At 37.1% G+C, this 25,779-nt stretch overlaps 1 protein-coding gene across 8 annotated transcripts in view; it reads right to left on the bottom strand.

Moving 5' to 3' along the window:
• Positions 1 to 1,325: 1,325 nt before the first annotated feature.
• The window catches only part of LOC135584214 (inositol hexakisphosphate and diphosphoinositol-pentakisphosphate kinase VIP2-like), a 98,840-nt gene continuing 74,386 nt past the window's right edge, over positions 1,326 to 25,779 (bottom strand). For all 8 annotated transcript variants that reach the window (XM_065148672.1, XM_065148671.1, XM_065148673.1 and 5 more), the window contains 13 exons: positions 17,625 to 17,707; positions 17,362 to 17,424; positions 17,207 to 17,281; positions 15,694 to 15,819; positions 12,839 to 13,077; positions 12,640 to 12,684; positions 12,376 to 12,442; positions 8,309 to 8,380; positions 5,435 to 5,691; positions 5,298 to 5,355; positions 3,078 to 3,245; positions 1,888 to 1,962; positions 1,326 to 1,765 (listed from right to left, as the gene is read on the bottom strand). In XM_065148672.1, coding sequence (XP_065004744.1) covers positions 1,499 to 1,765; positions 1,888 to 1,962; positions 3,078 to 3,245; positions 5,298 to 5,355; positions 5,435 to 5,691; positions 8,309 to 8,380; positions 12,376 to 12,442; positions 12,640 to 12,684; positions 12,839 to 13,077; positions 15,694 to 15,819; positions 17,207 to 17,281; positions 17,362 to 17,424; positions 17,625 to 17,707 — 1,595 coding nt within the window. In that variant the 3' untranslated portion in view covers positions 1,326 to 1,498. The remainder of the gene's footprint in view (positions 1,766 to 1,887; positions 1,963 to 3,077; positions 3,246 to 5,297; positions 5,356 to 5,434; positions 5,692 to 8,308; positions 8,381 to 12,375; positions 12,443 to 12,639; positions 12,685 to 12,838; positions 13,078 to 15,693; positions 15,820 to 17,206; positions 17,282 to 17,361; positions 17,425 to 17,624; positions 17,708 to 25,779) is intronic.

Here is a 25,779-nt window from a genome sequence, read left to right on the forward strand (position 1 = left end):
GCGTCCTCCTCTCTAGCGGTGATCCATATAGTAGGGTTGCGACGATGCTCCTCAAAACTCTAAGCCTGTTATATGAGGAGGAGAAAGGGAGGAGAATAGGAGAGGCAACCCAAAAAAGATCTAGCCTATGAACCATTGGTTTTCTCCTACTTATAGAGGTCCCTTGGTAACTTAACTATAATGAATCTTACTATATTGGGTATTGGATCTCCATCCAACTATCCAAGCCTCTTAGATTAGTGGATCTCTATCTAATAATCTTTTATTAGCTCTTATTAGATCTCATCTATATGATCCAATAATTCAGGCATTTATTGGTTACCCAACAAGATATGGGCTACAGCGGATATCTCATATCCAAACTTCTACTTGTCGCAATGCCTACCATATGTGTGTGATCCTCTAAGCCCAATATCGAGCTAGCTATGAGTCATAGATGTCAGAATTTCTTCTGGCTTAATGAATTATTATTTTCATAATAATTCACTTAACTCATCGACTGCGGACGTACTAAGCCACTACGCTGTAGTCTCATACGATACAGAAGAATCCAATCCTCGTAGGGTTGACTACCACTCATGATGACCGACTGTACTAGATTTGGAACCTCCATACCTATAGTCTGGTATCAACGAGTAAAGAACTCATACAAGACATCCTTGGTGTCTCAAGTCTAAGTAATGATATTCATATACGATTGTAATGACATAAATATCATATATTTTATCCTATAATATCCAAATAATAAAAATATAATTAATTTTATTTTATTTTTTATGTTTATGTCATTGCCCATTAGGTAGATTGTTGCTGCTAACGTTGTTTTGATCGTGACCGCATTACCCGAGGACATGGTGAAGCTTGGATTTATCTTGACGGTCATAGTGACTGACTCGACACTCTGCACACTATGGTTCAGTCACTATGGCAGTGTGCACCCTCGACTTGACATAGGTTACCCCTCCCACTCCAATTTTGGCATCCTGGATTTGTTGCACCTCACTCGTAGCACTCTTAACAGGAATAACTATCCTCTCTTGGTGCCACAGAAATCTTTATGTGGACTATTTCTATCGTGTCCGGGCAGTTGGTATCACTTGTTGGAGCCACATATCATAGTTTTGCAGTATCTCGTGGGGTATCAAACTTTCTGTTTGATGTACCATCTGTATGAACAATAGGTGTTGGAAAAAAGAGAAAAAAAAAAGATAAGTGGAGTAATAAATTCATTGCTACAAGCAAGAAAAGTAAAACAATAGGATTGACCTAAGCATAATGAAGTACAGAGTAATAATTGCGCCTAAGAAAAAGAACCGTACAAACAGTTGGGACAAACAGTACACATCTACAATTAAGAAAAATAATCGTATAAACAGTACACATCCACACAGCTGGGTACAAACAGTTCACATCTACTACCGAGAGACAAAAAAATACGCTGATGAAAACTTAAAAGAAGTAATAATGCTATGTTGATGACCTACAATATATGGAAGGATTATTGTTTTACATTATTGTTGGTGCCCTTATGGAAAGGCCACAGATTAACCAAGCGTTCAAAGACTCCTGCACTCTTGGAGAAATAACCTGGAAAGGCCTGGGGAGTCGCGGGGGGTGGGAAGTCCTCTGCGGGCATTGCAAATGCGTGGATCATTTTCTCAAACTGGTCGAGTGTCAGGTAGGACCCTGCTTCCTGCAGCCTCTCAGGTCCCATTATGGGGAGAGTGTGCTCTTGATGAAGCAACGCGGCATCCCCATCACGACTCTGCATTATAGAAGAGGGGAACTTCAATGAGTTAGCAATTTTTTCATACATGAGAAGCTCAACTACATCCTTGAATAATTAGTATTGCTTCCTGGATACACCAAAGGAGATTAGCAGATTACCTCTAGAGGACTTAGATCTGCACCTCGACTGAATGTCATCTCCATCCGAAACCGTTTTGGATCTTCTAATGCCACCTGAGATTGAATGATCATAATTAATGCAAAAATATCACATTGATAATCGTACACACGCTCTGAGATTCAATGAAGCATGTCATGGGCATTAAGGATGAATGAATATACACACACTTCTGTAAAGTTATTCTGCCATCCCGACTGACATATTGAAAAGTGATGACTGGAGTCCCCCTGGGTGAATATAGATCCTTCTATAAATACCTGAGAATTGTATAAGTTTCATATATTTTTACAGGGAGGTTAACCAGTTGGCTGACTGGCAATTCTTGGCCATCACAGGCATGGCTTGGCTCAAACACTGCATTAGTTAAAATTTTGGACTTTCGCCCTCATATATTCTTTGTATGCGGCATTTTGCTAGAAAACCTTTTTCAGAAAATCATCCTAAGAACAAATACATAATCCTAATAGTAACAGATTCTAATCAATATTAGACTTTCTAACAGCTCTGTGTGATAAAGAGTTTAAACAAATGCTGATATTTCATGGGATATCCATTATCTTGTTCCAATTGCTATGGATGCCAGACACGGAAGTAGAACCAAGAGACATGTTGCCATGTCTGTTATCTGCCAGGAGTTCCAAGAAAAGTCTTAATACACTCAAAATACCTACTGTTGAACTCAACACAAGGAGTAACAGACATCAGAATGAAAGTTCCTACTGCATAAATATTGAGCTTTTAGTTTTGCCTATATAAAAGTTTATTATTTAGAAAATTCCAGAAAGTAAAATGTAGCATGTGCTAAAGTCATTACTTTGGTAGCATCTATTGATTCCTGTCAATAAAATTAAATCAAATAGGATTTCATCCTATACCTTTACTAATGTTTCCAAGGTCTACAGGTGATTTATTCGAAGAATAAAACAAGAAAAGGATTCAAGTACTTGTTTTGTACTCCACCAAATAACAAAGGTCATCATTTTTGCTAATCTTTAATTTTTAAGCCTTATCAACAGATTCTGAAGGACCTATGACATCTCAAACTAGAAGAACCCAACATGAGAAAAAAAGGACACAAGAAATCCCAATGCGATGGAAAGGCTATCCTATTCCATTAAATCAAGTAGGTACACAAAAGCATATCAATTTTGACAAAGAACTTATATACCTCAGTATTCTCAAACATTCTCAGGACTATGTAACTCATGTAGTCAAGTTCCTTAGTTTTGAATACACGCTCTAGCGCGCTAGTGCAAACAAGGCTATCCTCTCCTTGAAGGGTCTCATCCAGATTGCAGTAGCGAAGTACATTCATTAGAGAATGTATATGAGATTCCTGTCATAAAATTAATGTAATAATTAGATGACATATATGACATCAAAGGTGACAATGGATGACCATGAATAAAAACAGAGCACACACCAGGAATACCTGAACTAAGTTGTCTAATGTCTACCACTTCACTGATATTGAGATTTCTTAAACATTATAAATATCAAAAAGCAAAATGGTAATCTCATGGCAACATTGCAGTACCGACTTGTTTTTGATATTACAATACTGATACAGAACTCGAATATAAGCAAGTCCTTGTATGGTACAACTAGGTCAAGAAGCTAAAAGGTGCAATGACTGGTATATGACATCAGTAGTACAGTACAATTAAATCTGACAAGGTTAGGTTAAAACTTGAGATAGAAAAGGGGGAAAAAAAGATCACAGTTGCCAAGGTGCTAACCCATGACAACAGGCACATATACAAGGGCCTGCCAACATGATATTGCAAAACTAGGTCACAACTATTTGGAGTCAGTTACATGAAGTTTTTTATGCCTTTTTAATCCAGATTTATTTCCAAAAGTTCAATCCAATTTCAGTCCATTCTAGACCTTATTGGTGGATTTGCCAGAAATTAGCCAGAAACATCCAATGGACAGGAATGAGATTTTGATGAATTGGAAAACAAAAAAAATATTAAAAAATGGTGAAGTGTTTGACTTCCCATATTCATTTCTTTTACCTTAGTGTGTTCCATATATCATCAACTAAAAAAAAAAAAATCTGTACATGGTAGATCATCATCTTTACTGCAGAATGATAAAAAGATTTCAACTCAGTATTCTAATCCATTATTTAACATAAAGAATAAACAAAAACCTTTGTAACTCATTTTATTAAGATAATGAGAATGCACAAAAAAAAAGAGAAGTAAAAAATAGTAAACAAAGTAAAACTTTAGTTTGCTTCTTGGGAATAGAGCCCATTAAAAAGAAATAAGATCAAGAAAAAAAAATTCATTTGCTTCTTGTGATTGTTGATCCACCTGGAGAACTACCACTAGGTAGTCCTAGGAAGCTCCTCAGCATCAGGATTGATATCAATGATTTAACATTGGTTAGAAAGTTGGAGAGCCAAGGCCTAATAAAAAGCCAAAGTTGACTCCTCCTAAACTGTTATCCAAAGGCAGTACACAAAGGTAACTCCTTTCCCCAACCAATGTGGGAATAAATGTGATCCAATCAGTATAATAATACAAAGGTGACATACCAATTACCAACTTGTATTGCCCAATACCATATAATATAATGCAAAATAACATTACCTAGACCTAACTGCCTATGTCCTTTGATGAGTTTAGAAAATGTCTATCATCATGGTAGCACTAACCCTCTACTCCTAGCACTGTAGTAGAACCCTAGATCCAATACAAGGGCATACCTAGTGCACAAGGTTCTTGCCAAGTCTAAGGAGGATCAATATATGCAGCCTTACCTTTAAATATTTAAAGAAACTATTTCCATGATTGCCATCGTCTCCCAAGTGGCAAGGAAGCAACCTTATCATTGTACCAAAGCCCACCCTCAGAACCCTAGATCCAAGCTAACCAAAATTTCTTTGTCCAAAGTGAAGTAATACCCTAGTTCTTATGATATTAAAATATTTATACACTGAGAAGAGTGAACTTGAGTCTCTAGAGCCAAAAAAGAGAAAAAGAGGAAAAAGAGGTGCAGCTAGCGCATGAGAAAGGTCAATGCACACAACTTTACCATTGTAAGTTGTGACTTAAACCGTTGCCATTATGAGGTGCATGAGGTTTTTGTGACTCAATCCTCTAGTCATCCAGGTTGCAAAGGAGCAGTCTTACAATAGTAGCTCACCCTTTATTAGCACCACAGAACGAGAAGAATTAATCAGTCTGAAGCTAGCAGTCAATAGAGACCTCACCTTGGTGAAACCTGTGTTGGCAATGACTCTTAACTACCATAAACTAAATTAGATATTGAACAAATTAAAATGGATGATGCACAAGCTAATATTAACTTGACACAGTCCAAGAAAATATTAGCATATATAACTGAAGTAAATTGGAAAAAGGCATGTACCCACCGATGTGAAATAAAGTCTTGTACGAACATGTCGTTCAGGTGTTTTCACATTGGCATACCTGAAATGGAATGGAAAATTGAGAATGCTAAAATAATTCAAAAGATACTATGATACTGAAAAGAGTTTAGGATAGAAACTTTGGATCTAAGCGATATTTGGTCTCTCTATCATCATCATCATCTTGGTCTAGTGACTTTTCACTTGTTGTGCTTGATCTTCTTGGATCTTCATTCTTGTTCAGAGACCTAACTTGGTATTCTGTCTCGTCCTTCCTTGTCTTGGCAAACGTTGATGTTGGTGGCTCCTGACTGCCTTTTAGTTCCGCAACACTAATTGCTTCTTCTCGAGTATTACGCAGATCAATTAAGATTTTACCCAACAAACGACGAGCAATCTGAACTAAGAAAATATTAGGTAATCACACATATAAGAATTTGTAGCATTTGAAGGAAATGGCACAGCAAACCAGATTTTTCAAACTAGCAGAATTCATCTATAACATGCATATGCTGGTCAGGATTTTGCTAAACAGTGATTGCTTCCTCTGCGATGTATCTTTTTAAAAGTTTTGATTTTTGTATTTATTTTGTTCTCGAATCACCAGGCCAGATAGCTCGCTGTCACCTCAAAATAAAAAGAAAAATCATGCTGATCCATGTAAGTTGACCAGCAACAATTAGACCCAAAGCAATACCACCATGAATTGTGCCGGTGAATTATCAATGCCACTCTTGCAAATCCACTTTGGTAAGGATAAGCACTTATTTTCCCTTTCTTTCCCTCAATAAAAGTGTGCCTTGGCATGTGGCCAGGAATATTGTTCACATAGATTTCCTAGCAGATTATACATTGCTTCAACAAAGTTTCTCTTTCTATCAAAACTCGATATCTTTCTAGTCTTCATTTTAATGTTTGCTACAAGTTATTACCGATTTGCATGTACAGGAATATAATGTCCTTTCTTTTTCTTACCATCTAATTGTTGATTGTTTCCAACATGTGAAGCTACTTTCATCAGCAGGCTTTTTTTGGTGAATAGAGAAATAGAAAAAGAGCAAAAAAGGACTTTCAAAAAGTAACTAGCAGACTTAGCAGAATTGCTTTGACACAAGGAGTAACTCCTAGGAATGAAGGTATTGCACCTTTGTATGCGCACGTGGACAATGGATTGGTACCATCAAAAGAATAAATGTGGGCTCATACTATTCACACATAATGTGAGAAAAGGACTCATTCATGAGCCACGGGAAGTTCGTCGCTCCACTTCTGACTTCATATGGTTCAATTGACTGGGAACAACGGTAACTTCTTTCCTTCAGCTCTATCTCCCCATCTGTGAAACCTTCATCTATGATCTTAAGTACAACTCCTTTCTCTCATTTTATAGATACCAAGTACAAAAAATTGAAAACTACAAAATTAGAGAAAGATTACAGTTATATTAAAGCAAATCAATCAGCTACTCTTTCCTTCTCCAAAAAAGATTAGCTTTCACATTCAGTTTGAAGAAGAATGTTCCTTTCTAATGATACATTGGATAGAATTTAAACCTCTCAAAATCAACTCTATATCTAAGATTTAATAGTATTCCAACAGCTTAAGCTAGATTACTGTTGTCGTTAATCACGTTTATAATTTATACTGGTAGGAAAATAGTTATAATTGATACTTAGGTTAAAGTACAGATAGGATTGGTAGGAAAATAGGTATAATTGATACTTAGGAATTTGTGGCATTATCATTCATATCAATTTCTAATCAGCTTCTAATGTAGGGTTGGTAGATAGAAGCCGAGGGAGGTACACAACTTTGGCCCATTTAGGATGAATCTCGTAGAATGATAATCCAACTATTTTTTTAACCAGATGAAATTTTGCACATCTAGAAAGAAATCTGACTTGCTTGACCTTGTGTGTAATGATTCCAAATCATTTATTATTATAATGATCAAGTGATATTTCCATCAAGAAGAAACTTTCTTACAGATGAAATCTTTAATCAATTTCAAGGTTTATCTCCTTCCTTTTTTAGAATCTTCAATCAAATATATGATTATCTCCTTCCTTTTATGTGACTTTATTGTTCTTTTCCACAATCTTGATAACCAATATAGGAATTGTAGTAGATTTTGCCATATGACAACTTATGAAATTTACAAAAAAACACCCTAACCTAATTACAATGATCCAAAAGAAAAATAGATAAAGAATGGTTCCACATCATATGTACTAGTCCACTAAAATTCTAATAGGCATAGTTATAAAAACCAAATGGACCGATATGTATCCTTTCATATTTATCAGTTCAACTAAGAACCAATACTGGCACACAGTTTGGTACCATTCAATATTAGTTTTATCATCTTTTTAGTGATACTTGTGGTATAGTCTGCAGACTCTGCACGATATACTAGTAAATTACTGATCCAACAAATTGTCAGAATTGTATCAGACCAATATTAAAACCAGTTTCTGGACACTGATCATCCAAACCATGAATATGAAACAAATTTCTGTTATGATATACCTACTTTATTATTTTGTTATTTCATTCTTTACAAAATTATAGTCATTGAGAAAAAACTAAAGGATCAGTAGTTCCATGGCTATGAAGATTAAGCACAAAATAGTTCCTTGCAGAAACATTACTCGTACGAGTAAATTGTCCATTATAGTTTAAAATAGCCAAGAGCACACTGTGCTCTAGTATGTGAAGCACTTTCTATATCATGATTAATTGACATCTCATGGACTTCATTAGTGATGTTTTTCCAATATGATATTCTTTGCATTACCTCTATTGGTATTCAAAGAATATCATATTGGAAAACATCCAAAAAGGTTCAGTTTATCATAGGATAAACTAATCTAAAAAAGAAGCTTCAAAATCATCCTTTCACAGTTCTGGTATTTCTTTCAAATAGAGTTGTTGAATACCAATAGAATTATGTAAAACTTAAGAAGCAACATTAACACAATAATGTCTTTACTGAAGAACTGAGAGGAATATACCTTTGAGCCAATTTTCAATTTTTGACTTGGATTTATCCCATACTCATTAGGGATAACACCATCTGCAAGCAACTGTAAAGAAAATATTTAAACCACAACTTTGTACATTGTAGGATATAGCAAGGCATAGAGCAAGAATGGTCATCAAAGCAACTAATAAATGTTGCATTCTTTTTTAAAATGAATATCAAATGCATTTAAACATTATATAAACAAGCTTTATGGATATTTCATGTACACCATAGCGTCGCTTATGCCAAAATGGCATGACATGCAAACCATTCTGTTCTGAAGGTAGACGTGGATGATGCTAGCAACACTTATGTCGAAAATGCATCATCAGATTTGAGAGTCAACTAGCAACTCTTTTTGTTTGTCTATATGATTTACCGATATCATAAACAATAACATACCTCTTGATCCACATCTTTTGAGGCTCAACTCAATTCTCAGAATTGAACTTGTAGAATGGTTCTACAGTAGCAGGGGAGGGTTGAAAGAGAGTGAGTGAGAGTCACAGTGGGAGAGAGGAGGCAACCAAGAGGCACTTAAATAAGCCCAAATAGGCAGCCAACGTCAATTGGAAGCTTGTAACAGTCAAATTTTGACCGCTAGCAACCAGTACCACCCAGTACGCTTTATATTGGGTTGATTTCAGCCAAAATGACCAAGACCATGAACCAGGAAGCAGTAGGACAAGTAAATACTGGTCTTACTGCACCAATTCAGTTGAAATTACATTCCTTTGTTCTAGCCTTTACCATGTCACCCCATCCTAGGTTCAAAGTTATATTAATCAGAAGCTAATCTAATCAATATAGTCGAGCACTCTCAAAACCAAGATGACCCATTGTTAACAGCCATATCAATTGTTACTTTGCTACCTATATTAAACAGTATCATCTAAACCTCTTTTACTTGATTCCTTGACCTTCCCTTAATCGATCTTTTATATTTTAAGCTTCATTTTTCTCCACTTTGATCTTGGTAAGGGACACCATTACATCTCATTCTTGGCTTTCAATGCATCAAGCTCCTGCCTTGCTTCCACTCATTAATGCCTGTTCTTAATTGCTTCCTTGGTGATGTTATATTGCCATTTTAGCAAGATGCAATGTCATAGTCGATGCTAGTGCTAACATGGACCGGAGGTTGCTAAATGGACAGCTTAGGTGATTCACCCACTTACTCTTACATTGACTGATATATCATCAATATGCATAAGACAAATAACCCAGAAAGCAGGGCATCTTTTCGTCTTGATTTTTTTTATAGATATTCTAATAGTTCTCATTCGTTTTGCATTTGATGAGCTTGGACCAGATGTTGCTAAATGGACAACTCAGGTGATTCACCCACTTCCTCTTATTTTGACTGAAATTACATCAGTATGCATAAGATAAAATAACCCAGGAAGCAGCACATCTTTTTGTCCCAACTTTTATTATGGCCATTCTAATAGTTCTCCCTTGTTATTCATGACAGTTCATAACCATTTCATATATGTTCCCTCCCCTCCCGTAATGAAGCCTTCGTGGCCAATGATTCTAGTGTCAATCTGACCCATGAGCAACAAGTGGACCATACCATACAGCTTGGTATTAGTGCTTGTTTTTAAACAAAATAACGAGCTATTCAGTGCAGTCTAGGAAATGTTCTTAGCCTTCTATTATAACCCATCTAATTGAGTTTATTGATTCAGTCCAAACTTCCCTGATTTAAAGAACCAAACCGGGGAAGAATCCTTGAGGGCAAACCATTCACTCCTTTTCATCTAAGAAATGATGAAAAACTAAGTACTCTTTCCTTTTTAAGGCTTGACATATTTGCATTTCATGATTCTAAACTTAATCCTTCAACTTCGTATTTTGTTTTCCTTGAAAACTTTTGCCAAAATAAGGTGAAACTTATTATGAAACCTAATATTAACAGTGGAAATGACAAACTAAACTATTTGGTTTGTCTTGACATGATAGTTGGTCTCAAATGGAATGATTTGTTCAATTTTAATTAAAGGGAGCATGAGGGTTCATTTCATCCAATTGAGTTGTCATGGAAAGTGAAGCAGACAAGGGGTTAATGTTAATTTTGAGCTTTATAGCACTCCACATTCAATTGCACTTGCTGCCAAAGGAGGCGGGACAAGAAAAGCATATATAATTTAAGAGGAGAGAAAAGTGGAATGCATGTAAGCTTTTCCCTCTCTGCTGGCACAAAATCAGGTTTTGTTTGTTTGCGAGTGCTTTTGACATTTCATGCTGTTCTAAGACTTTGCATGAAACATAACATAGTATCTGCTGTCACAATGACCGGTCATTGGATGGTACCAGGATGTTGACAATTGTATTAAGCCTAATTGGCACTCAGCTATTGCTTATTGACCAATATGTTGAATAATGTGGACCATTTCAATTTATTTCTCATTTTTAAAAAATATTTTGGGGGTCTTTTGCAAATGTCACAAGTTGTCATGTGGTAACATATTTTATAATCCTACATTAGTTATCCAAATTGCCCAAAGAGAAGAAAAATGAAAACCAAATGAGGAAAGGAAAGGAGGAAAACCTTAGTCCTGATTGGAGATTCCAAGGAAAAATGGAGATAAACCTCATGTATATACATGTATTTCATCATAGATCCTCCCCTAAAAGGAAATTCTTTTCTTATTATAGTAGTTTTCATTTTTCTGACATTTGGTATATGATGAACATGTATATAGGGAGCGCAACTGGGTGGCCAACTAGTTGGTTAATCATGCTAGGATTCTCAAATCCTCTTACTGTTTCTTGCTTATCTGGTCGAACATCCAGGTGTCCTTTTGTATTAGACTTCTTTAGTTTAAATTGAATTTTACTTTCAGCAATAAAGAAAGTTAAAGAAAGTTTTTTTCTTTACTTCTTTAACTTGGGGCTCTATAACAAGGGATTGCAACCTGGAGGATCATAGAATGATTAAATGAATGAACAAGCTCCCATAATCACGGTTTGAATTGCATGATGCCACAATTTAATCTGCTATGATTCCATTGTTCACATACAACACACAAAGGTGTGAAGCCTTCATTCCTATGAATTTAATCTTGAGTCAAAATGAGTGAAATAGTTATCTTTTTTTAATATTATTCTATCTAAATTTTTAGTTCTCTATTTCACAATCAAATACTATAAAATGACAATTTTTTAGCCACCCATCCTTCCGTTCTACATCATATCTAATATCAAGGCATTTGTCCTATATCAATGTTCATTTGCAGCATATATAAAACTTCATTAATTCCTAAACCTAATCTCCCATTTCATTCATTTGGTTATCAATCGCTATTAGGCTCATACTTCCTGCCTGCCTCAAAAGGCTCACATCTATGGATGTCTCAATCAGAGGTGGCAGGGTCCCTACATGCCTCAAAGGCTTACACTCACAGAAGGTGGCATTTTTAGGAATCATGTCCATCAGAATTCCTCCTTCCTACATTATTGGACCTCAATGATAGGTTGCAACATCCTTAGGATGCTGAGCACCCTCTCTCCATACATTGAGCTTGGCGACGTGAGATTCCCAGCCACCTCATGCACCAATTTCTTTGATAAAGCCATTATTTCCTTGTCCTCTCCCTTCATTGCACAATCCTCTGTAATTGGTTGCATCACCAGCTACTGGACAACAACCACCTACTGTTTCACTCCCACTTGGATTAGATTAGAACTCCAAATTTCAACTGGATAATATATGGATTGGTATTTTAATCCGAACAATCTGATTTGACAGTTCAATTGGCAGTCGGATTATTCAGATCAAGGGCAGACCAGTGCTGATCTGATCCGGGTCAGATTCATTTATAGCCTAACATGTGTATTGCCAAAACAAAAGAAAATTGTAATAAGTTTATGACAAACGCTATGTGGAACATTAGCTTTTCTTTTAGGTATATCCCCATGAACACATCTAATTTGACATTAACTCCACCATGGCTCATGTAGAATATGAATGTATACGTATGCACAATGGCATTATGTGCAACATAAATTTATTTAATCAAAGTATTTGATGCAGAAGAACATATATGTCACCTGAGCGACTTTGAAGAGCTCAGCCAAACCTTCAAGATTAAGATGTGCATTATGAAGGAGATCATATCTGTCATGGTATAGAACTCACACATCAATAATGCCAAGAAAAAAGTGAACCTCAAATTCAATTTTCCTAATAAATGTTGATTATAAGATGTATAATTATAAGCACTACCTAAGGACATAACCAAGAAGCTTATTAGGACATCATCCCTGTGACTGAAAGATTCCTCACTTATAATTTGAATGAATTTGAAGACTTACTTGCAAGAGTCATAGACATCCGGAATTTGTGTGACATCATACCGGCTGCAAAATAAATAGAAATATATTTAGTTCCTTCTAAGTTTAGTCAATCTCAGAATTTATATTCATGATTTTGCCAAAGTAAGAAAAATACATAGCAAATTACATTTCTGCTTGATCATGTACAGGTTGCTACTCATTTTAAAAATCTACGTACTTTTTTCTTTCATTATATAAGTCTCTCTCAAGCTTCTTCCAACGTGCAAACATCAAGAGGAAGCTTTCACTACCACAAGGAAATCCAGCAGCTATTCGAGTTACATCAATTGTTGTTTTACCAAGGGCCTTTGCTTGGTCATAGTGAGGGAGCACAGTGTATGAACTTGTCACAAGCTTCTCATCTTCATCCTCAGCTAGTAGCTTCACTTGTGTGGTTATCTTCTTTGTCAAGTTAACCTATTAAGAAACTCATATAAATCTTTATAAATTTTCCTATTCAGGAAGCACATTCTGTAACAACATAAAAAATATTAAACAATGAAAAACAGATTAGTTCATACCATTTTACCATAACAGTTAAACATGACTCATATTAAAACAATCTAAAGTTTTCCTAACCTAAAAGCTTGCAGAATCAAAAATTAGTATTATAAATTCCAAGGCTCCACAGGAAAAGACAAATAAATATTTCCATACTACTGACACCAGCAAGGGCATGAGTAACACAATGATGTGCGGACATACTGTCCACTGCCACTCCAAATGTGTTGGTACTCTTGCCAGCACAGGAAAACAATCACTGCAGGCCTGCAAGTCCAGCTTGTACAATCCCTTGTTGAATTTAGGTTAGAGGGAAGCCAATTAGAATAATGATTGTTATCTTATATGCAATCTCCTAAATCATGCAACCTCACCTGCAGAGTGCCTCTACAAAAGAGTATCCTACTTTTCATCAACTTGTTCCTCAAAAATAACATCTTCTTCCTTTCTTTCCACCAGCACTTTTATTCCATCTTATTTTTCAATTTTGATAATCCTGCTTACAGAGGTTTTTCTATCACCTCTAATTCAGTTTTTTAAGAAAAAGAGGACAGAAAGTGGACTTTCCATCTTGCCCATAATTGGGAAAATGCAATATCCACTTGAGGAGCATCCAACTTAGACTGAATAAACATGTCTATTCAATGGGTTTAACAGAGTCATACATTGTTTCCCACGTACAATTGTAAGTCATTACAATTGTAGATTAATAAATAAACAAAACAAGTGGAACAAAAATTTTGCTCTTAGAGCAAAATACATCATTACTGTTCATCACTGTTCATCACTGTTCATCACTGTTCATATATGAGAATTCCTTGTCTGAAAAGTGCTATCTTGCCAAAGATATCTTGCTCTTAGAGCATTGTGCTAGTGGCTGTACAATTTGTATGAATGAAGCCAAAGTCCAAAACATTATGGAACAGAAATTTCTGACAAAGGTTATGGAGTTACGGGAAATTGGCACATAATAGTGGGTTACAGTAAGCCATCCTGCTGATGGAAAAGGCTGGCCTTCGAAGTGGTCTGGGAAGTACCAGGCAACAGGATTGAGGAAATCATGTTACGTCATCTGGTTATACACTTTATCACTCAAAGTTCAGGTTGATGCTTCAGACTATGCTCTTGGAAAGGTCTTGATGCAGGAGGATACAATAGTTGCTTATGAAAAGCAGATGGCAATACAAACGGATTCTATTCTCTGCATGATGATATGACTATAGTCATGCATTGCTCGCGAACATGGTAACACTATCTCTTTGGATCATGATTTGTGGTATGGAACAAACATCAGATTACTTGCAAACACAAAAGAAATCTCTAAATTAGGCTCATTAAAAAGATATTCTCATCGAGTTTGTTATGGTGTAGAAGTATGCCTTAAAGTGAAGAGGGGCACCATGGTTAACAAAGAGAAGTCAGCAACATGCATAAAGTTACATGCATGTTAATTTAAGTTCACGAAATCAGCAAGTGCACAATGCCACATACATGAAAACCATGCAAGGCTGCATCACATGAACAGAGAAAGGAAAGGTCAAGAACCTAGAGGGTCACATTAGACTGACAGGTTTTCTAAACATCAGATTGAAAGAAGTGAAACTTGGGTTTGTTCATACGAGAAGATCCATTTGTTATTCCATTTTAACTGTCCGAGTCCATGTGGTTAGCTGAACAGACCAATAGTTTACAGTATTATCACTGATGAACCAACCAACTTTCTAACCAAGTAATTTATGCAGACTAGAAGTCCTAATGGCCCATAATGCTTATGTTCACATATTAGAAATTGGTTGCTCAAATATGTAAATGCAAAAGCCCACTGACACCATCGAGGTCATCTGCAAGTGATACAGATGCAGCGAGCTTAATTTGTTCACAATGCCACAGCCACTGTCTTTAATGTCTATTCCTAATTGACTGGGGTTGCATGGAATGCACCATATGTCACTTTTTGGTCCACATGCTTGAATAAAGAATGTAACCTAGCAACCTACTTGCCTAGTTAACTATGTGAAGCGGGTTAAAATATAGTCCAAAATGGAAAGCTCAAGTTGTTCATATTAACCACTCATCTCCATATGTAGGAAAACAAACTGAATCCCTGCTATTCATGCAAGTAACGTAGGATTCTAAGTATTATGAGGCGATCTAGTAAACACCATTATGCTCAAAACTGTCCCTAGGACAGGATTCACCCCGATGGACTGAAATTTCCAATTCCAATTTCAATTTCCAATAAATCCTGCCCAACAAGCAAGAATGCTCCAACGCAAAACAGGTTCCCACCGAGGAGTGCCATTTCACATACCAGATCCATATTGGTCTTTGTCGGTACAGACCCATTGGTACCAGTGTATCAACACAACAGGCGACAAGACGAGGAGAAACTAAGGCATCTTTTATGGGCATGCCCATAAAAAGAATGATAAAAAATGTAGGCACAACCAAAATTGGAGATTCCATAGAGAAAAGCCTACAATATAGTTGAGAAAAAAATTAAAAGCACAATATTGAGTCAAAACAAGGTACCAAAGGCCGAAGAAGTTGAGAAGCCTTATCAGGCAGACCAGCACCATCAAACATCCATGGAAATTCTGAACCACCATTTTTGTCTATAGCTTTCCCTTCAGAAGTTATAATTTCATGTAACCGGGCCTGCACGGTTCAAAGGGAAGAAAAAAGGAAAAACAAGCCTCAAAAGCTTATGATAACTTTCTTATGAAACATAGTGATCTATATTGCATGGTTGAAATTTAAAAGATATGCAGAAGAGTTAATTTTTGGTCATATATGGTTGTATACTATATCAAATTTTAGAACAGAACAATGGTATGCCTGTCCAGCAATTTATAATCTTGAACTAGTTTCAGTGGAGTAAGGAAACAAATTTATAATCTAGAACCAATTTATAAATGCCTCCAACCAGGATTATGCCTGTTCAGCATCCATGAATGATTAGGAAACGTGGAAAACATAGACCCTCTGGGATTGATCATGGATCATTCCTGATGTGTGGTGGGGCTTATCAATTGACCAATTGTATTGCTTGTGGGCTCAATGAAAGGGGTCGATCAAGGATTTTCAACCTTTCTATTGCCAAGAAATTGTGAGGATTTGAAGAGGAGAGTTGATTCCGAGACTTGCATTGTCATGTGTTCAATTCCTCACAGGAAGCATAGAAGAAAGTTTTAGCTTATAAAGGAACCACAACACTGAAAATAATCCATGATTTGATCATTTCCAGCAATAAACAGGGTCATTTCATCAACAATCATATCATATTAATATACATACGTAACACATAACTTATACCTACTAGGGTATGCTTACTGTTTTTTTCTTTTATTTTCTATATTACCAAATGACCAGCTGAACTGTAGACTCTCCTTTTGACAGCTCACTTAGACCAAAACTAGAAATATTGTATTGTAATCTATTCTTTAATCCAACTTCTAAAATAAGTGCTAACACTAATTTATGCGGTGGTGGAATAATAAATTAGTTTAATTCAAAGACACCAGGGAATGAAAGCCATTCTTGGGCAATTAAGATATCACACATCAGTTAACCTATATGGCTAGGTGTTGTAGCTTATAAGTTTTCATCTTCATGGACTTGTTCTTTTATATCCTTTTAATGATCTTCATGTTAAATAACGTTAGAAGCATTCTTTGACAAGTGCATGTAATAAGGTTGAACTTTTGTGGCAATCACCGCTAGAATGTTTTCTCTTGAATGTTTATAGCCAGATGCAACACATTAGCTCTGTTGGTACAACCCATACATATCATGTGAATAGTTATAAATTCAATCATGGTAACTAAAAGTACTTTAGAGAAGAATAATGAACATTGCTAATGTTAAATCTCAAGGAATGGCCAAAATAATCAGGCTAATACTATTAAGCACAGATTTCCTAGTTTCGTGGTACTATAATAACTAAAAGCCAATACCGATAAGTTCTCTTCTTTATCATTAACTTATCATAAAAGTGTAATATAATCTGACAAAAATAAACATTGTTAGACATAACAAAACCAACCTTAGCTTCGTCCATCTCAACACTAGCATCTTCTAGTCCATCCAACATGGAAGAGTCTTTACTAACAAGCGAAACCTAAGAACAAAAGACATTCTTAATGTAAAATAGGACAAATATATAATGGCAGACAATAAACAGAAATGCTGGATACTAACCAAAATTGGTGTTAGCTGCCCCTCCAGATCAAGAAGGCCTTTTGCAAATGCAGCTGCTGACATCTGCAACAAATTTGGTGTAAATTCTAATCATAATGTGGTATATATATGATTAGTAGAAAGCCACTAATCACTTTCTTAAGAATGCAACAATCATAAAGAAATATCAAGTACAAGGAAAGTATAAAACTATATAGAAGAGTTACACAAATATTGACAAAGTTAAGAAGAATAGCAAAGGCATTCAGACACATAAAAAGTACCTGAACACGGCCCTCATCTGAACTGTATATCTTTAGATCATGCCGGTAAGTGCTATGCAGGCGAAGTAAGCCAGTGCCTTCACCTAAATGTTACAGGCAAACAGAGATTGAGGTGTCAGTCATCGATGATTTTAGCACATAACTCAACAAAACTATGTCACATATTAATTTAAGAATATTGACTATGAAGAACTTTTACCGAAGGAAATCTATCCGATAGGAATTGCACACAATAATTTATTTCTGTTCAAGATAACATTCAGAGAAATTGTACACTTCTTCAGAATCATACTGTGACTCCACAGTATACAATATCAACTGATCTGATATGATACACATTATACACAACCCATATCAGTACAGTCCAAGGCCGACTTGGTTTTGTTTGCTTTTAGCATTAATACAAGAAATGAATAGGAAATGATGCAAAGTCTTCAATTTTGGTTGTTCCTCAAGGATTTATCAATCTCTAAAAAAGAAAACAAAAAGGAAGGAGGAAGGAGGAATGAGAGATGAGGTAGATAGTTGCCATAAGTGACAACAATAGGCACAGGAAGAGAAGAGGAGAAAGCAGAGAAGGAAAGACAATACACCTGTGAAATTATTATTCTATAATAGAGATTTGAAAGGCTCACTGTACTGTGGTGTGTCGCTCGGTACAGATGGTATGTATTGGTCCGATAGGGGACTGATATAGGTGGTACATCGATACACCGCTCATGTACTATGTGTAAACATGCTCGATATGGCTCGGTACAGTTTGATAAGTACCATATCAACAATTGGTTGGTACATTGGTATAGACCAGTAAGGCGAACCATGATTTTTTTTAAATCCCAACCTTGAATATCTGATTTAAAAGAGCCCCACTAATTCTGACCATATCACTGAAGCTGGTATTGTGAGCCTTGGTGGAACCTGAATAATATAACATGATTTTCACAAAAGTAGGTTATATTCACATGCTAACCTGAAAAACTGCATCTTGAATTTTTGAACTTAAGATGCTTGAATAGTATAACCAAAGGCAGTATACAGTCATGGACTAGAAATAAATCAGATGTCTTCTACCCTATAAGCACCATCTTAAAGCTCTATGTTCTTGGATTTAATCCAGTACATAAAAGCTCTCTCATGCAGGATTTTAAATTTAATGACCAAGGTGCATACCAATGATTGTTAAAATGCTTTGGCCAAATGGTATACTTTAACATGGCATCCGTAATGGCTAGAATAGGTTCTTCCCGAGACAACAAAATTTTGTCTCATGCTTATGGCATGAATTACTATGCTTACACAATCCCAATATCATACACCTTTAGCAAGGACTGAAACTGAAGCCCATGCTTTCATGATTACTTGCTTTCTTTCCACAAGGAAATAAGAAGCACGCCAGGGTGTGAAGCTATATGAAAGCAAACAATGAGAAAGTCTCTCTTGTTTACAGGAATAAGATAGATCCAACCTTTGTCATTAAGTTAATCATGGTCCTATAAAAGTCTGCTGCCACATGAAAAAATCATGACTCATAGACAGTACTAATTGCAAAGAAGATTTAAGTCCCAGATCTAAGGGACTAGTTGTTTAAGTAGAAGATATAAATCCCAAATCTGATCTGATCCTAATCTAAATCTCTTTCATTTAGACCTCATTTAGGGCTTGATTTACAAAGATCAATCCTTGATTCTTGTATATCTAAGCTAGATCCATTTGGACCTAGGCAATAACTTCGTTCAACGAACCATTCATCGCTTTTGCATGCTTGTACCGAGACATGACAGCATGTTTTGCCTTAGTTTTTTGTGTTTTGCTTGTAAAAATGTATGTTCGAACAGGTTGCAGCGCTGCAATGCGACCGCTAGCTGCGCCAGGCCGAACTACCCAAAACAGCTCCGTTTTTGCGTGTCATGGCTTGTTTTCTGCAAGCCGCAGCTGCAAGCAAAACGTCAGCCATCTCAGCACCCTGGAACCCCCTGGGTGGCACAAGGCTGTATGGGGCTTCGGTATATTGTTGGACGTTGAAAAATCTCCACAAGTTCGCATGTTAACTTGACGAGAACTTGCCTTTGCGCCCGACACCCGGTGAGTAGTTGTTTGTGGACTTGCAACTGTTCGTTCTACCTTCTAAAGACCTTGTTTTCCTCCTTCCTCTCTTTTCTCCTGTGCACACAATGTGCTTGCTGAATTGCTTGTAAAGCTTCCCCTTTTGCGAGACGTCGAGACTTGTCCGTCGCTCGTTCTTCGAACTAATCAACTTTCTCTTTTACATGTCCTTCGGGACCTGAGTGAGGTTACAAATTGGCTGACCCTTTGCGGATGTATATCGCAAGGGTGCGTCCCGACTTAGGCAATATCAGCTAAGTCCGAAGAGTTTGCGCAAGGGTGCTTCGCGACTTAGGCAACTCAAGCTAAGTTCGCGTCTTGGCCGCAAGGGTGTCTCACGACTTAGGCAATTCTAGCTAAGTCTGTGACACTTTGTCATTAAGTTAATCATGGTCCTATAAAAGTCTGCTGCCACATGAAAAAATCATGACTCATAGATAGTACTAGCTGTAAAGAAGATTTAAGTCCCAGATCTAAGGGACTAGTTGTTTAAGTAGAAGATATAAATCCCAAATCTGATCTGATCCTAATCTAAATCTCTTTCATTTAGACCTCATTTAGGGCTTGATTTACAAAGATCAAACCTTGATTCTTGTATATCTAAGCTAGATCCATTTGGACCTAGGCAACAACTTCGTTCAACGAACCGTTCATCGCTTTTGCATGCTTGTACCGAGACATGACAGCATGTTTTGCCTTAGTTTTTTGTGTTTTGCTTGTAAAAATGTATGTTCAAACAGGTTGCAACGCTGCAATGCGACCGCTAGCTGCGCCAGGCCGATCTACCCAAAACAGCTCCGTTTTTGCATGTTATGGCTTGTTTTCTGCAAGCCGCAGCTGCAAGCAAAACGTCAGCCATCTCAGCACCCTGGAACCCCCTGGATGGCACAAGGCTGTATGGGGCTTCGGTATATTGTTGGACGTTGAAAAATCTCCACAAGTTCGCACGTTAACTTGACGAGAACTTGCCTTTGCGCCCGACACCCGATGAGTAGTTGTTTGTGGACTTGCAACTGTTCGTTCTACCTTCTAAAGTCCTTGTTTTCCTCCTTCCTCTCTTTTCTCTTGTGCACACAATGTGCTTGCTGAATTGCTTGTAAAGCTTCCCCTTTTGCGAGACGTCGAGACTTGTCCGTCGCTCGTTCTTCGAACTAATCAACTTTCTCTTTTACATGTCCTTCGGGACCTGAGTGAGGTTACAAATTGGCTGACCCTTTGCGGATGCATATCGCAAGGGTGCGTCCCGACTTAGGCAATATCAGCTAAGTCCGAAGAGTTTGCGCAAGGGTGCTTCGCGACTTAGGCAACTCAAGCTAAGTTCGCGTCTTGGCCGCAAGGGTGTCTCACGACTTAGGCAATTCTAGCTAAGTCCGTGACACTTTGTCATTAAGTTAATCATGGTCCTATAAAAGTCTGCTGTCACATGAAAAAATCATGACTCATAGATAGTACTAACTGTAAAGAAGATTTAAGTCCCAGATCTAAGGGACTAGTTGTTTAAGTAGAAGATATAAATCCCAAATCTGATCTGATCCTAATCTAAATCTCTTTCATTTAGACCTCATTTAGGGCTTGATTTACAAAGATCAAACCTTGATTCTTGTATATCTAAGTTAGATCCATTTGGACCTAGGCGACAACTTCGTTCAACGAACCATTCATCGCTTTTGCATGCTTGTACCGAGACATGACAGCATGTTTTGCCTTAGTTTTTATGTGTTTTGCTTGTAAAAATGCATGTTCGAACAGGTTGCAGCGCTGTAGTGCGACCGCTCGCTGCGCCGGGCCGAACTACCCAAAACAACTTCGTTTTTGCGTGCCACGACTTGTTTTCTACAAGCCGCAACTGCAAGCAAAACGTCAGCCATCTTAGCACCCTGGAACCCCTCGGGTGGCATAGGGCTGGATGGGGCTTCGGTATATTGTCGGGCGTTGAAAAATCTCGACAAGTTCGCACGTTAAGTTGACAGGAACTTGCCTTTGCACCCGACACCCGGTGAGCAGTTGTTTATGGACTTGCAACTGTTCGTTCGACCTTCTAAAGTCTTTGTTTTGCTCCTTCCTCTCTTTTCTCCTGTGCACACAAGGTGCTTGCTGAATTGCTTGTAAAGCTTCCCCTTTTGCGAGACGTCAGGACTTGTCCGTCACTCGTTCTTCGAACTAATCAACTTTCTCTTTTATAAGTCCTTAGGGACCTGAGTGAGGTTACAAATTGGCTGACCCTTTGCAGACGCATATCGCAAGGGTGCGTCACTACTTACGCAATCACAGCTAAGTCCAAAGAGTTGGCGCAAGGGTGCTTCGCGACTTAGGCAACTCAAGCTAAGTTCGCGTCTTGGCCGCAAGAGTGCCTCACAACTTAGGCAATTCTAGCCAAGTCCGTGACACTTTGTCATTAAGTTAATTATGGTCCTATAAAAGTCTACTGCCACATGAAAAAATCATGACTCATAGATAGTAATAATTGCAAAGAAGATTTAAGTCCCAGATCTAAGGGACTAGTTGTTTAAGTAGAAGATATAAATCCCAAATCTGATCTGATCCTAATCTAAATCTCTTTCATTTAGACCTCATTTAGGGCTTGATTTACAAAGATCAAACCTTCATTCTTGTATATCTAAGCTAGATCCATTTGGACCTAGGCAACCATTGCGATCACGTTATTGCATCAGTGTCACACTCTTAACCAATATCAGATGCCACGAGAGTAGTTTTATACATGGGTCCTGTAGGCATTTTTTATCTATCAACAGATACATTATATGGAGGATCCCAATCGACTGTAGATTCACATCAATCATTTTGGTGATAGGAGAAGGTGTATGCATTAATTTTACATCTAATAATAATAGAACTTCTTTCTATGTACATGTATTTTCTTGTGATTCTTATCTGAATATATATTTCAATTTGTATTTGTCAAGAAAAATCGAGAAAGAATCCTAGCTTAGAGTTTGTACAGGTCCCGTTTTCGAATTTTAATTTCTTACATCAAAATACCAAACTAGGATTTGAGAACTTTCTGCTCAGTCTTGTCAAGGCATAGAAAGATTGATTTTATTAGAGATTTAACTGCACCTTTATAACATAAACAAGGGACAAGAGAACAGACAACATAACATGGATTAGCTGATACAAGAATTCATGGCAAGAGTCAAACAGTTAAGGAAACATATATTAGTAAATAATATGATAGCAGATTTATATGTGGACAAAGTAATTCCACTAAATCTGTCGGCAGAAAGCAAAGATTAATTACACAAGTATATGGGAATTCCCATATCATTCAAAAGAAAGAAAGCTTTTGCACAATAAAATGATCAAAGCATATACCACATTCCAAATGAAGTTAGAACTATGAGAAGTATTACCATCAAAATCAATGGGCCATTGTTGAATGCTCTACAAATAACACTAAAATGACCAAGAAATATGGGAAAATATGAGTCATTCATCAGTTGTAGGTTAATGTTTATAAAGAAAAGCTCTTTTATAAATATATGTCATATAAACCAACCATGTTCGTAATGCACAATCAACAATGATTGTATAGCATGGGAAAATAGATGTATTCATCCAGGGAAGGAAAGGAAAATGGAACCAATAGAAGCAAAAAAATAATGCTTATGCCTTGAAGATGTGCATTACATGTGAATAAGAGCTTCATGCACAAGGAAAAATGAGAATCCAAGGAATAGTAATTTGATGTGATGACTACAGATAATTAGCAAAATTTAACACTGGCAGAAAGGAATGTGATTTCTTCCAAGACGGTATAATACGGGTGATACGTATCGGTCCATCCAATGATCAATAGAAACTGATCCATTGCACTTATATGGGAGGACACCATATCAGAGGCCATTGCACTTAATAGCAAAAGACAGTAGAGTATTAATAGTATAAAATGAACAAATAAGGAAAAAGGGGATATGACATTCAAGAGAGATAGATGAATGATATAATATGCTAATTGATATACATAGAGAAAGTTAAGAAATCAAAATAATCCCATGCTGATTACCATTATATTAAATAATTAAAATAATCATATGATCGAAGGTTCATCATACCTTGGCATACTGCCCGGTAATGTTAGTATGTGTCGGTCCGATAGGAGACTGATATAGGCGATGCATATCGATTTGTCAGTATGCCCACCGTACCCATGTGTCAGTATATCGATATGGTTCGGTATGTACTATACCGATGGCCGATTGGTACACCGGTATGGACCAATAAGGCGAACCATAATATGATCTACATATGGGTCTCTTTTTCTTTTTTACATACGATCTCATATTTTAAATATCCAGTAATTCTATTCCTAGCAATGGTAACATAACATGACTCCTTGAAGCTATTAACTAATTATATAAGTAATTTTCAAGTTCCTCATGGGGATATCAAAACTAAGAAGATGAAACAAAAATCAAAAGCACTGAAGAATGGTTAAGAAAAGGGAAAAAGGAAGGGTAGGGGGCCAAAGTTAACAAGGTGGGCCCAAGAATGTCAGTGTGAAAGTAGGGCTCACCATATAACAAACAGCAGATGACAAGATATTAGGTCTACAGCTCATCATACAAGGGATAAAAAGCCTTGAAGTCAAATTATGGATGCTGGACCCTTCATGAACCAGGCCAGAGAAGGTTTAAATCACAAAAAAGCCACTCGACATAAAAGGGTATAACCACATTCTTTTGACCTATCCAAGGCTTCTAGTAGGAGAATACCTACACAATAGGTTGCAAGGACTCATACCAAGATGTGCTAAGGGTGCCATGCCAAGTTAGTTGAGGAACTAAAACAGGGTCTTTTGCCATGCCAAGGGTATGCCAATATGCCCTTGGAAATAAGGGCACCATGCCAATATGCTCCATCAGCACAGGATATGAATAACCCTACCACTATATCCAAGTACTCAAATGATTTCAGCACAAGAACAATGATACATATTGGGACAACTTTCTCGGTGCGTGATGTATTTTGAGATCAGAGAGGTGTCAATGATGACTAAATGATTAACCATATTCCATAATCCTTATGCTTCAATGAATAGTACCAGCAACATGCTAATGCATAAATTGATATCATTTCTATGGATATCATTGAGACCAAGGTTCGTTGTACTGCAACATATAGCTCGGTACAAGTGGTATATACCGGTCCAATAGGGGATTGTTACAGGTGGTATATCGATATGCCCTCATGTAGCATATAGTACGGCTTGGTGCAGCTCAGTACGTACCGTACCGATAATTGGTCGGTACACTGGTACGGACCAATAAGACGAGCCATGATTGAGAGTTTGAGACACTTATATTTAAAGTGGTTCTATGGTTTGCTTGGACCTGATGGTCTATTAGGTCAACAGCACGAGCCATGACGTGTCTTCCAACACTGTGCTTACTTAATACTTTAAAGAAGTTCCACTACATGTGACGGTGTACTGTCATAGACTATTCGCACAGGCCACAACTTGTGAAATATTGTCCATGCCGTTGTCTACCTTAATGGTTCGTTCATGCCTTAGGAGCATGTATAGGACTTATATGTATAGTGTGGGTTTTTAGACTATTTAAGGCTTGGAGGGTTCACGAGCGATCATAACATGAAGGCAAAACTATCCAAAGGAAAGGAGCCTCTAGCCCATAAATTGTAGGGTTTTTTACTCATGCAGAGAAGAGACACAAAAAGGCCAATCACATCAACATCCTGGAACCTCCCAAGTCGTACAGAGCTAGATGGGTTTTCATATTAGTTCCCAATCACACGAGCACTTGAGCGCAAGGACTTTAAACCAAGGATTGAAATTTTATACCATACCAGAGTTTCGAGCCTGCTCGGTATGGTACAATATTGTGTACTGAGCGGTACGCCAAGGCATACCGAACGGTACACCTAATTTAGGCATAAAATCCTTCGAAAATACCTGAAAATAAAAAAAAGGTTAGAATAGGGTTTTTAAGTTACAAATAAATATAGTAACAGTATAAGTTTAACAAAACCAATGTAAATTAGGTAAGAATAGTATCACATATCTTTTTCAGAC

The sequence above is a fragment of the Musa acuminata genome, chromosome BXJ3-4, assembly GCF_036884655.1.
Source record: "Musa acuminata AAA Group cultivar baxijiao chromosome BXJ3-4, Cavendish_Baxijiao_AAA, whole genome shotgun sequence".
NCBI lineage: Eukaryota > Viridiplantae > Streptophyta > Magnoliopsida > Zingiberales > Musaceae > Musa > Musa acuminata.